Below are 10,134 nucleotides of genomic sequence, written 5' to 3'. Positions count from 1 at the left end.
TGAAAGAATGTTTTTCTTTTCTTATAAGAAACACTCCTATTCAAAAGGACATGAATATAATATGATTTCTCATCATAACTTTATAATTTCTCATAAGAAACACTTATATTCAGCCCTGAGGCAGGATGGCTACAGGTGGCAAGGTTGTGGGGGGATGTGCACCCCGAGAAGGTGCAGGGTGGGCTGTTGGGGCAGTCCCCTGTTGTGCCGGCAGTGAGCGCCCCCCTCAGCCCTGCAACCTGTCCCCTGCTCAGTGCTCCGAGGAGACTCCTGCCCATTCCCTCCTTGGTTGCACTCAAGAGCCCGCCTGACCTTGAATTCCTCAGTGCCCTTAGGAGACGCTCTTCAGTGCTGTAGCTAATCGGTGTTTCCCATCCCTCTTTGCCACCTCTGGCATCCCATGCCAGCATCACCACCACCACCTGCATCTCTGCCCCAACACTGGCAATAGCATCCTCACCACTCGCATCCTCAGCTTGTGCTGGCAGTGGATCTCCCAGTGTTGTTGCCATGGACCCACCTGCAGCAGAGCTGGGAGCTGCATGGTCACCCCTCAGGTGAAGAGCAGGAGGACAAAACAGCCCCCAGCCACCCATGCCCACCCTTGGTGCAGGATGGGGCATGCAACATGCCAGTGTCCAAGGGCTGCTGCCACCAGGCCCATCCCATCTGCTCCAAAAGTCACCGCTCCGCAACAGTCCTCACTGGGTTTAGGAATTGTTAGCATGGGAAGTGGGAAATATTTGGGATAGTAAATGATTATGGAGTTGGGAAGTCACTGGGATTGATTTTTTTTTTTTTTCCTTATTGTCATTTCCAGTATCTGTTGCTCAGTTTAATATATTATTAAATAATTTTTGTTCACTTTTTAATGTCTCTGCCTGCAATCATTCATAGAATTAATGCAGTGGGTGCCCTAACACAGTCCACTCCTGCTTCCCATGCCTACCCCATGAATTTGTGTGGGGATGGCTGCCATGGAAGGGAGTCGATGTATGGGTAGAGAATTGCCCTGGGTCATGGACACCCATGGGAGACGCAGGGAGTGGCAGGAGGAGTGGTTCCCATGGTACAGGGAAGCGGGGGTGGTTGGGGCTGCTTTGCAGACATATAGACTTATACAGATGCCTTGCATGTAATTGCTCTTCTGACTCCATGCTTTTCTAGTCCTGGTAGTTTTGTCCCAGGACAGGGACTCAGTCAAGCCTGTATGTCCAGGGCAGGATTTTCCAGTCCATTTTGCATCTGATTCCCAGAAGGGCTGTGAGGAGCAGCACTTACTGTCCCCCATTTTCTCCAGCAAGGTGCTGTAAGCACCCCTGGCCGGGGAAAAAGTGCTTTTCCTTGGGGGGGACTGCACCACACTGCACATTGCCCCCCAGGGGAAGCAGCCTTGCTTCCAACCATCCCTGCCACTAGTGCTCAGCCCATGCTGGCTTGCAGGATGCAGCCCTGGGACTCCTCCAGCCTGGGGTGAGGGGGCTTTGCTGCCCATGGGGATGGTGGGTACTGGGGGGACTCAGTGGTTGTAAAACAGGCCTGGAATGATTTGGAAAACTGTGTGGCTCATAACCCCGCCTCTGCACAGCCCAACCAAGCCCAGATGCCCCGGGGAGCCCTAGGGAGCAGCCGCGGCAGCGTCTGGGCTCGACACAGCAGCCGACCTGTCAGGCAGGTTTCCCAGAGCAGCCAGAGAAGCCAGCCAGGACCAGGCATGTCCCTCCGTGCGCTCGCAGGCTGAAGGGGCCACCCGGCTCTCTCCTCACCACCGAAGCCATGCAGGCGGCCGGGCTGCTCCTCACTTGGGTGCTGCTGCGTCCGGCCGGCACCCAGCAATGCCACCCCAGCAGCCCTGGCAGCATCCTCCGCTTCACGGACACCCATGCCGAAATCCGGGTACCAGCACTGCACCGGGTGCCCAGCTCACTCGACCCCCTCTACAGCCTAGTCCGACACTACCTGGACCTCATCCAGCAAAACCCTCTGCCCACAGGTGAGTCTCCCAGGGACCCATGACATTACCTCCGTGGGTGCCACCATCCCTTGGAGCCCTTCTGCAACCCCTGTTCTAGTCACCTAGGAATGGTCAGTGGGGTCTGAGCTGCTTTGTCCCTGCACCGAGTGGCACACTGCCAGGGGAGGGATGAGGGTGCACCTTGTGGGACATGGGAGCTTCCCCCAGGGCACTCATTGGCACCATGGTTTCTTTTACAGAGCTGCTTAGGGCAGCCCTGAATGACCTCAGCTCAGTTCGGACATCACAGGTGAGCAGGGACATGGGGACAGGGAAGCCATGGTGGTGGCCCCTGCCCAGCATGGGGAATTCATGACAGTGAGTGGATGGAGTGCCCCAAAATCTGCATGTGACCATGCTGACTGTGCTCTGCCGTCACACAGGTTGTGCAGTATGAGCTGGGCTACGTCATCTGTGCTGCAGTGGCTCTGCTCTTCACTGTGGCTGTTCCAGTGGCTGGGCTGTGCTTCTGCTACTGCCGGAGCCAGCAGCGGTGTGGGGGCCGCCTGCGTGCCCATCGGCGCTCACTGGGTTGCCGGCGCCGCTGCCTCCTCATCTGCCTCTCCATCACCTCCCTCATCATCCTGTGAGTGCCCCAAAGCCTTCCACTACTGTCCCTCCTCACCCCGGGTGGAACGTGCCTATGGGGACAGGGATGGGGTTGTTCTGTGGGACACCCCCATCACTGCCTGCTTGTCCCTGGCAGGACCAGTGCCATCTGTGCCTTGGTCACCAACCAGAGGGTGAAGGAGCAGATGGAGCCAGGGCTTGGTGCTGTTCCAGGCACACTGCGCACACTGCGGCAGCACATTGCCAATGTCCCCCAGGTGGGTCCCCAAGCAACTCTGCTGTCCCAGGGTGGAGCAGACTGGGAGGTCAGGTGAAGTTGGTGCATTTTTAATGGCAAAGTAGGGTTTCATCCCCTCTTGGAGGATGCTACTGCCACGTGCCCCCGTACACCAGCTCCTCTCTCTTTGCAGGGTGTGCAGATGGTGGTGGACCAGTTTGAAGTGCCCCGGCAGCGGATAATCTCTGACCTGGCAGGTAAGCATTGTACAAGCTCCCAGTGCACCCCAGCCTGGGCTGGGACAAGCAGCTGATGGTATCACGGTGCCTTGCAGGAGTAAGTCGCAGCGTGGGACTCTCCATCCATGCACAGCTGAAGGCAATGACCTACACAGCACTGGCAGACCTGCAGGACAGGGCAGGAGGTATGGCTGAGCACGGCTCTCCCTTGGGCCACTGTCAAAGCCTTGCCAGGGACTGGGGTGGCCAAGTGGAGCAGTAAGAACTAGCCTTGGGCTTTCTCTTTAAGACCTACAGACCTCGCTGCACCATTTACAGATTCTCGATAAGACGGTGCGGGTGCTGACAGCAGCACGGGCTGAGCTGGAGCCAGTGCTGCAGGAACGGCGGCAGCGTGTGGTCGCACTCCTAGACGACCCACGCTGCACCTCCTGCGCCAGCATCCTGGGCAGGGCACAGAGCCTGGAGCTGGGTGCTGACTACAGCAAGGTGAGGCAGGGTGCTGGTCCCCCTGCCACCACCACTCTGGCACCCACAAGGCTCATGGGATGCTTTCTCCCACCCCCTAGGTGCCCTCAGTGGAGAAGGTTCTGAAGACATTGGCTGGTCTGCCCCGAAGTGATTTTGCAGAGATGATTCGGCAGGTGAGGGCAGATGGGGTTGAAGTGGGGTAGCCCGGTGCCCATGGAGAGCCCCATATGAGCTGCTCCTACCCTCTCTTCTCCTCAAAGGGCAATGGTACCTTCAACTCTATCCCAGAACTGGCTGTGGAGAGGATGGCACAGGTCATTCAGGGTGAGCAAGACCCCCATGCAGATCAGTGTTGCCCTCCGTGGGGTAAATCTGGATTTAGGGAGGTGGCATGGGACACATGGACCCCCTTCACCATGGTCCTGGTCCTGCAGAGCTGCGGGAGGAGATGACACAAGTGTCAGAGAAGGTGCAGAGCATTGCCGATGGCTTCCCCCTCCCTGACTATACCTGGCATGTCAGCGAGGCCCTGCTGAAGGCAGAGAACCGGAGCCAGCCTTTCCTCCGTGAGGTGGAGCGCTTCGAGCGGTACAGGTGACACAAATGGGTGCTGGGGGTGCAGTGGAGGTGGGTGCTGAGCCCCCATGAGCCATATCTGGGACCGTATCGCGAGGCTGCAACTTTCTCCAGGTGGATCACGGGCATGGCACTGTGCTCCATCATTCTCCTCATCACTGCCTGCAACGTGGTGGGCATGGCCCTGGGGACATACGGGCTCTCCAAGCGGGAGGACCCAAGTGACTACGAGTGCCGAGGAGAAGCTGGCGCCAAGTTCCTTATGGTGTAAGCATCCATCTGGGTCCCAGGGGTCTGTAGCCATCTCATGCCACCCCAAAAACAGAGGGGGTCAAAAGCAAAGGAGCCACCTGAGCAGAAAGGCTTTTGTAGCCACCGCCTGCGCCAGCGGGTCTGGGAGAAGCTGCTCCTCCCTGGGAGCCCGCAGCTCCCGCACCCAGCCAGCATGCCCAGGCGCAGGAAGGAGCCGCAGGGCTGGGCAGGTTGCCGCAAGCCTGCTCAGGTCTGCAAAGCTGTCAGCAGTGCCTCCCTGCCTCCCTTCCCTCTTTCAGTGGCGTAGGCCTGGGTTTCCTGTTCTCCTGGCTCCTCATCCTCTTGGTTTTTGCCACCTTCCTGGTTGGGGGCAACATCCAGACATTGGTTTGCAGGAATTGGGTCAACCAGGAGATTTATAAGGTGGGTAGCCATGCATCTGTCCATCACTCCATACATGTCTGCTTGGGTACACCAAGATGCCTACAAATGCTCTGCCTCTTCTCCCTGAACCCTGCTTGGAAAGCCTTATCCTAGACCAGAATATTAAGATGAGGATTAGGCTGCTGGATTTGCAACAACAGCGGGAAATTGGCTTTATGCTGGTTAATTTGTTTGGAGTGACAATGCTCCCACCTTCACCCCTATCCCCTGGGTGTTTGGGGATGCTGGGGGTGGCTGGGGTGCTCTGTGGTGCTTGTGACTGGTGACATGCTGCTGTGGGGCTGGGAATGGCATTAGGCCTTATCCTGCAGTCATGCACACACAGGCAGGGCTGTGCAAAGGGTTCTCATCTGCTTCCCTTCCCAACATCATACAAATACATGCAAGATTAGCTCCAGATGGGATGGGGTACCCCAGCATGCACCTGTGAGGGCAGAGGAACTCCAAAATCATGTCTGGGAGTGCCTGTGTCTGACCCTACCCCTCTTTTTCTTACTGTTTTGCCCAGTTCATTGACACCCCTGGGAACCTGCCTCCATCCATGAACCTCACCCGCCAGCTCAATCTCAGGAGAGACTCCAACCTCAGCACCACTTACCGGTAGGTGCTCACAGGATACCACCTCTGCCCCTAATTAGTGTGAGGCTTGTGGTGATGCTGCCACTGTCCCTTCAACCTGCAGGGAGTGCAAGAGTGGTGCAGGTCTGTGGGAGGTGCTGCAACTTGAGAAGTCCTATGACCTGGATGAGCACCTCAAAACCCCCAAGGTGAGGGCTGGCTTCAACCAGAGCTTCTGGGAAGGGGAATGCAAAAGCTTTATTGAGGCTAAAGGGATGGAGGTACCTGGTCCCAAACCTGTGGCATCCCCCTATCTCATGCCCGCAGTACACAGCCAACTTCCAAAAACGCCTGGGTGACTTCACAACGCACCTTGGTGATGTGCGGCTCCTCCGCAGTGAGGGCAGGCAGGATCTGGAGACCTTTGCCCGCAGCGGCATGGACGAGGTAGACTACAGACGCTTCCAGGAGGAGGTGAGGTGACGCTGACAGGGAGATGGTCCCCCCAGTGGTGGGCATGTTGCGGCCAGTCCAACAGGGGGCCACTTTCCAGGGCTGGTTTTTGGGCAGACTATGACTCTATTTTCCTCTAGATGAAAATCCCTGTGGTGCAGACCAGCCTCCCTGGCCTTGCAAGGAGCCTGGAGGGGCTGCAGAAAATGCAGGTGAGTGGCAGGGCAGGCAGCAGGGGCTACCTGCATGCCCAGAGGGCTGTCCTCATCCCACTGTTCCCTGCAGAGGAATGGCACAGTGGCAGGGCGGCTGGCTGCTGAGGCCCAAGCCCTGTGGCAGATGCAAAACTCCACGGTGCAAACACAGGAAGCTTTGGTGGTGAGTCCATGTCTGACGGGCATCTTGTGTCACTGTGGAGGGGGGAACAGGGCTTTTGCAGCTATTTCACCTCTCTGTCCTGCAGGTGAAGCTGGGAGAAAGCATCCGGTTCCTCTCTCAATTGGCACCACACCTCCAGGTACTATTTTCAGCTCCAAAAAATATGCAGTGCCATATGGGTCTTGCTACCCAGCATCCCAGAAGTGATTTATAGGGTGATGGAAGCCCAGGAAAGATGTAACCCCAGGAGGACTGGTTTCTTCAGTGACTCAGTTTTGCTGCTGCAAATTAGAACCCTCTTGCAGCACTCAAAGCTGCATCCCTGACAGAGCCATCCCATGTTGTTTAGCTCACTCCCTGCCAGGAGTTTTCTGTCTCCCTGCCTACCAACAATCAGATCGAATTTGAAGCCTCACTCTGCACATTCTGCTCCCCACACACCTGGGGCACCTGTCCCACTGGACCAGTGATGCTCACTGCTCTAAGGGTGCTCTGTGCTCCCTGTGCTTCTCCAGGAGCGGGTGAAGACAACGCTGGCCACCACAGCCTCGGTTGAAGCCCAGCTGCCCTTGCAAGCCCAGCAGATCCTCCGGCAGGTGAGCCAGGGCTGGATGAGCCCTCAGGGGGATACAATTCCCCACAGCCAGAAAGGAAGAGTGGTAAAGAGGCTCTGGAAGAAGGGAAGGAGCACCTGGAACCTCCAGCCCTCATTTCCAAGCCTCACGTCCGTGCTGCCTTCCCTCTGCCCAGGAGATTGGCTGCTTCACAAGGAAGGAGCTGAGGTACTTTGCGCAGTACCTACACTGGGTTGGGCACACGGTAAGTGCATGCCTTTGCTGTGGAGTTGAGGAAGCGAACTGCATCTCCCTGAGTTGGAAGTGATTTTACACTTTGCCTCCTAACTTTGTGTTCCAGCTGAGGGAGGATGTGGCTTCATGCCAGCCACTTGCCACGGCCCTGGACAATGGGCGGGTGATCCTGTGTGACCGCATTGCTGACCCCTGGGTAAGGATCCTGTGGTCGTGGTCCCTCTGTGGATGCCCTTACCCAGGGTAGCACATATTCAGTGCAGCTGAAGCCGACAGCAGCCCTGATGCCCCCACATCAGGACCAGCTACCACAAGACTCCCCAGACCCCTCTGGGCCTGCCTCTGCCTGAACAGCCCAGCGGGACCTGTGTGCTCTCTCCTTGCAGAATGCTTTTTGGTTCAGCCTGGGATGCTGCACCTTCTTCCTCATCCCCAACATCATTTTTGCCATAAGGCTCACCAAACATTTCCGCCCCATCCGCAACAGACTCATGTAAGCAGTGGGCACAGAGTGGGCAGACTCCCTGGGATGATGCAAGGAGGGGAGTTGTGTGCTCCTCCTTGACAATCTGATTGTTTCTCCTTCTCCCTCTACAGCTCTACAGGGTCAGAGGAGACCTGTCCTTTCCACATCCCCCGTGTCACAGCACTCAAGCTCTAGGCCAGGCTCTGCCAGGTACGGTGGCAGGCTGAGACCTGGGGCACTTGCTTCAGGAGCTCCTGCCTGTCAAACTCTTGTCCAAACATTATAGGGCTTCCTCCACCTCAGTGTCCTTGGGGGTCTGAGCATCCTTTCTGAGCACAGGATACTGAGATGTTGTAGGGTTCCATGTCCCTCTGACATCTTTTTCTCAGTGACCTTCAGGGTCTGAGAATCCTTCCCAGTTGCAGGGCACTTGTGTCCATGTGCTGTAGGGATCCAGGTCCCTCCAACAACCCTTCCTCAGTGTCCTTGGCGTCTGTACATCCTTCTTGGGCACAGGGGCACTTGTGTCCATGCATTATAGGACCCCAGATCCCTGTGATGTCTCTTCCTCAGTGTCTGAGCATTCATCAGGGACACCCTCAGAGCCTGGATGATGGAGGGTGCCAGGACGTGCCCCCACAGATCCCGCTGACCGCTGGTGCTCCCGCTGCACATGCAGACCCTGCTGGGATGCACACCCGACTCCCTCCCGCCCACCGCAGCCCTCCTGCAGCAGCACACTATGATGCTTCTCTGCTCCCAGCATGGACCCAGAAACGGAGCACATTAAACCCTCCCATGTCAAACCCACCACCGCCTGCCATTTTTTTGCTATCACCAGTGCTGGGTCTTTGTAGGGAACCTTTTGGGCCTGAGGGATACAACCCCTCAGGGGAGCACGCTGGGCCCATAGTCCCCCCTGCCCCCTCAGAGGCTCCCAGGGCTGAGGCTGCCAATGGTGGGGGTGAGGCCATGGCTGTAGGGGCTCTGGAGCTGGGGGAGGGATCTGGGGTTGAAGGGAGCTGCGGGTTGGGAAGGCTGAGGAAATGATGCGGGAAGGCATCAAGAAAGAGGTGGCAAGGCTGGGCCCAGCTACCCACGAGACCCCAGCTCCAGCCACCCAGACCCAGGCAGGGGCCTTGGTGGAGCCATGCTGGAGTCACAGAAATGGAGACCTGCAACCCCTGTGGGGCTGGAAACCCTCCAGGCTGAGTCCTCAGTGTGCTGGAGATACCCACCAGCATTTATGATCATTAATTATTATTGCTTGGCCCTGGCTGGTGTTTCTGGTAGTCCTCGAAGAGGGTGGTGAAAAAAAGCAGCCCCTGTGGCAGTCGCAGGGATTTTAGGAAACAGGAAACCCCTTTGCCCAAGGCCTGAAAGATGAGACATAAGTAAACCCACCTCTTAATTAGAGGTAAGTTGGGGGGGGATGGAGCAGGGGGCATAAAATCAGGCTAAGTCCTCACTTTTGTGGGTAGGAGACCCTGCCAGAGGTGGGGATCATTTTCAAGCTCCACTAGCTGAAACAGTATGTGTTACATATATTTTGTGGTTCGGAAGCTGCTTCCCGCAAGAAACACAGATGGGGCCTTTGACTTCCAATTTACAGCATTTATGGCTTTGTGGTAGGAAATGTCTGAATTTCTGTAGTATCCGCCATAATCTTTAAAGCACTTTGACCCTATCAGCAAGTTATTATTTACGAAATCTATAAAGGAGTTGACAGATACATGCCTTCAAAGTGAGAGAGGATTTCCCCGTATTTCCCTAACTGAAATACTCTCTACTTGGTAAGTGACAGGGAAATACCCCATTTTATGCATTATTAAAGGATTATTGCTACCCAAAGCCAGCAATAATGCATAAAATACATCTGTTATGCATTACTTAGGTTGTTGCTGCCCAAAGCCATCTGGTTCTATGCAGCATTTGCCAGCAGAGGTCAGTATTGCAAAGCCTTTTTGCAAAGAAGGGCTTTGGTGAGTGCAAGCCCAAAGAATTTCTGAAGGAACCCAATGGGATGTCTTCAGCCCATATAAAAATGGGTCAATGGGCTGAGGCCTATGGCATGAGGTTCAACATGGCTAAGTGCCTACTCTGCTCTGGTGAGGCAGCACCTCGAGTACTGTGTTCAGCTTTGAGCCCCTCACTAGCAGAAGGACATCAAGGCCCTGGAGCATATCCAGAGAAGGGCTACGAAACTGGTGAAGGGCCTGGGACACAAGTCCTGTGAGGAGCAGCTGAGGGAACTGGGGTTGTTTTGTCTGGAGAAGAGGAGGCTCAGGGGAGACCTTATTGCTCTCTGCAGCTATCTGAAAGGAAGCTGGGGGTCAGTCAGCCTCTTCTTGCAGATAACTAGTGGTAGGACAAGAGGGAATGGCTTCAGATTGCACCAGGGGAAGTTCAGGTTGGAAATCGATTTTTTATTATTATTATTATTATTTTTTTTTTCTCAGAAAGAGCAGTCAGGCATTGGAACTGAAGGTGGTTGAGTCACTGTCCCTGGGGCTGTTTAAGGAAAGGTTGGACGTGGTGCTTGGGGACATGGTTTAGTGGGTGACAATGGTGGTGGGGAGGTGGTTGGACCAGATGATCTTGGAAGTTTTTTCCAACCTTAATGATTCTGTGATTTTGTCTTCAAAGGAAGGCTGGTGGAGGGGAGAGGCAGGGGTACCACAGTGGAG

The 10,134-nt window shown here is 55.7% G+C and overlaps 1 protein-coding gene across 1 annotated transcript; it reads left to right on the top strand.

Annotated features, from left to right (window-relative positions):
- Positions 1-1,776: 1,776 nt before the first annotated feature.
- Positions 1,777-7,642, top strand: PROM2 (prominin 2). The gene is made up of 23 exons (XM_035312858.1): positions 1,777-1,993; positions 2,215-2,264; positions 2,398-2,600; positions 2,721-2,841; positions 2,995-3,058; positions 3,136-3,225; positions 3,330-3,529; positions 3,610-3,684; positions 3,772-3,835; positions 3,946-4,105; positions 4,202-4,354; positions 4,639-4,762; positions 5,292-5,383; positions 5,466-5,550; positions 5,669-5,815; positions 5,935-6,006; positions 6,080-6,172; positions 6,258-6,311; positions 6,688-6,768; positions 6,923-6,991; positions 7,088-7,177; positions 7,368-7,474; positions 7,579-7,642. The coding sequence occupies exons 1-23, from the start codon at positions 1,777-1,779 to the stop codon at positions 7,640-7,642; spliced, it is 2,475 nt and encodes an 824-aa protein (XP_035168749.1).
- The last annotated feature ends 2,492 nt before the right edge of the window (positions 7,643-10,134 follow it).

The sequence above is a fragment of the Oxyura jamaicensis genome, assembly GCF_011077185.1.
Source record: "Oxyura jamaicensis isolate SHBP4307 breed ruddy duck chromosome 22 unlocalized genomic scaffold, BPBGC_Ojam_1.0 oxy22_random_OJ72272, whole genome shotgun sequence".
Classification (NCBI taxonomy): Eukaryota; Metazoa; Chordata; class Aves; order Anseriformes; family Anatidae; genus Oxyura; species Oxyura jamaicensis.
Note: the sequence above shows the minus strand (reverse complement) of the source record. Positions and strands in the feature narration are given on the sequence as shown.

What these genes read in the sequence shown, in the direction of transcription:
- PROM2 (XM_035312858.1), top strand. Translation starts at nt 1,777, where the DNA reads ATGCAGGCGGCCGGGCTGCTCCTCACTTGGGTGCTGCTGCGTCCGGCC. An exon ending in ATCACCTCCCTCATCATCCT is followed by an intron (nt 2,601 to 2,720) that starts GTGAGTGCCCCA and finishes TGTCCCTGGCAG; the next exon opens with GACCAGTGCCATCTGTGCCT. An exon ending in GATGGCACAGGTCATTCAGG is followed by an intron (nt 3,836 to 3,945) that starts GTGAGCAAGACC and finishes CTGGTCCTGCAG; the next exon opens with AGCTGCGGGAGGAGATGACA.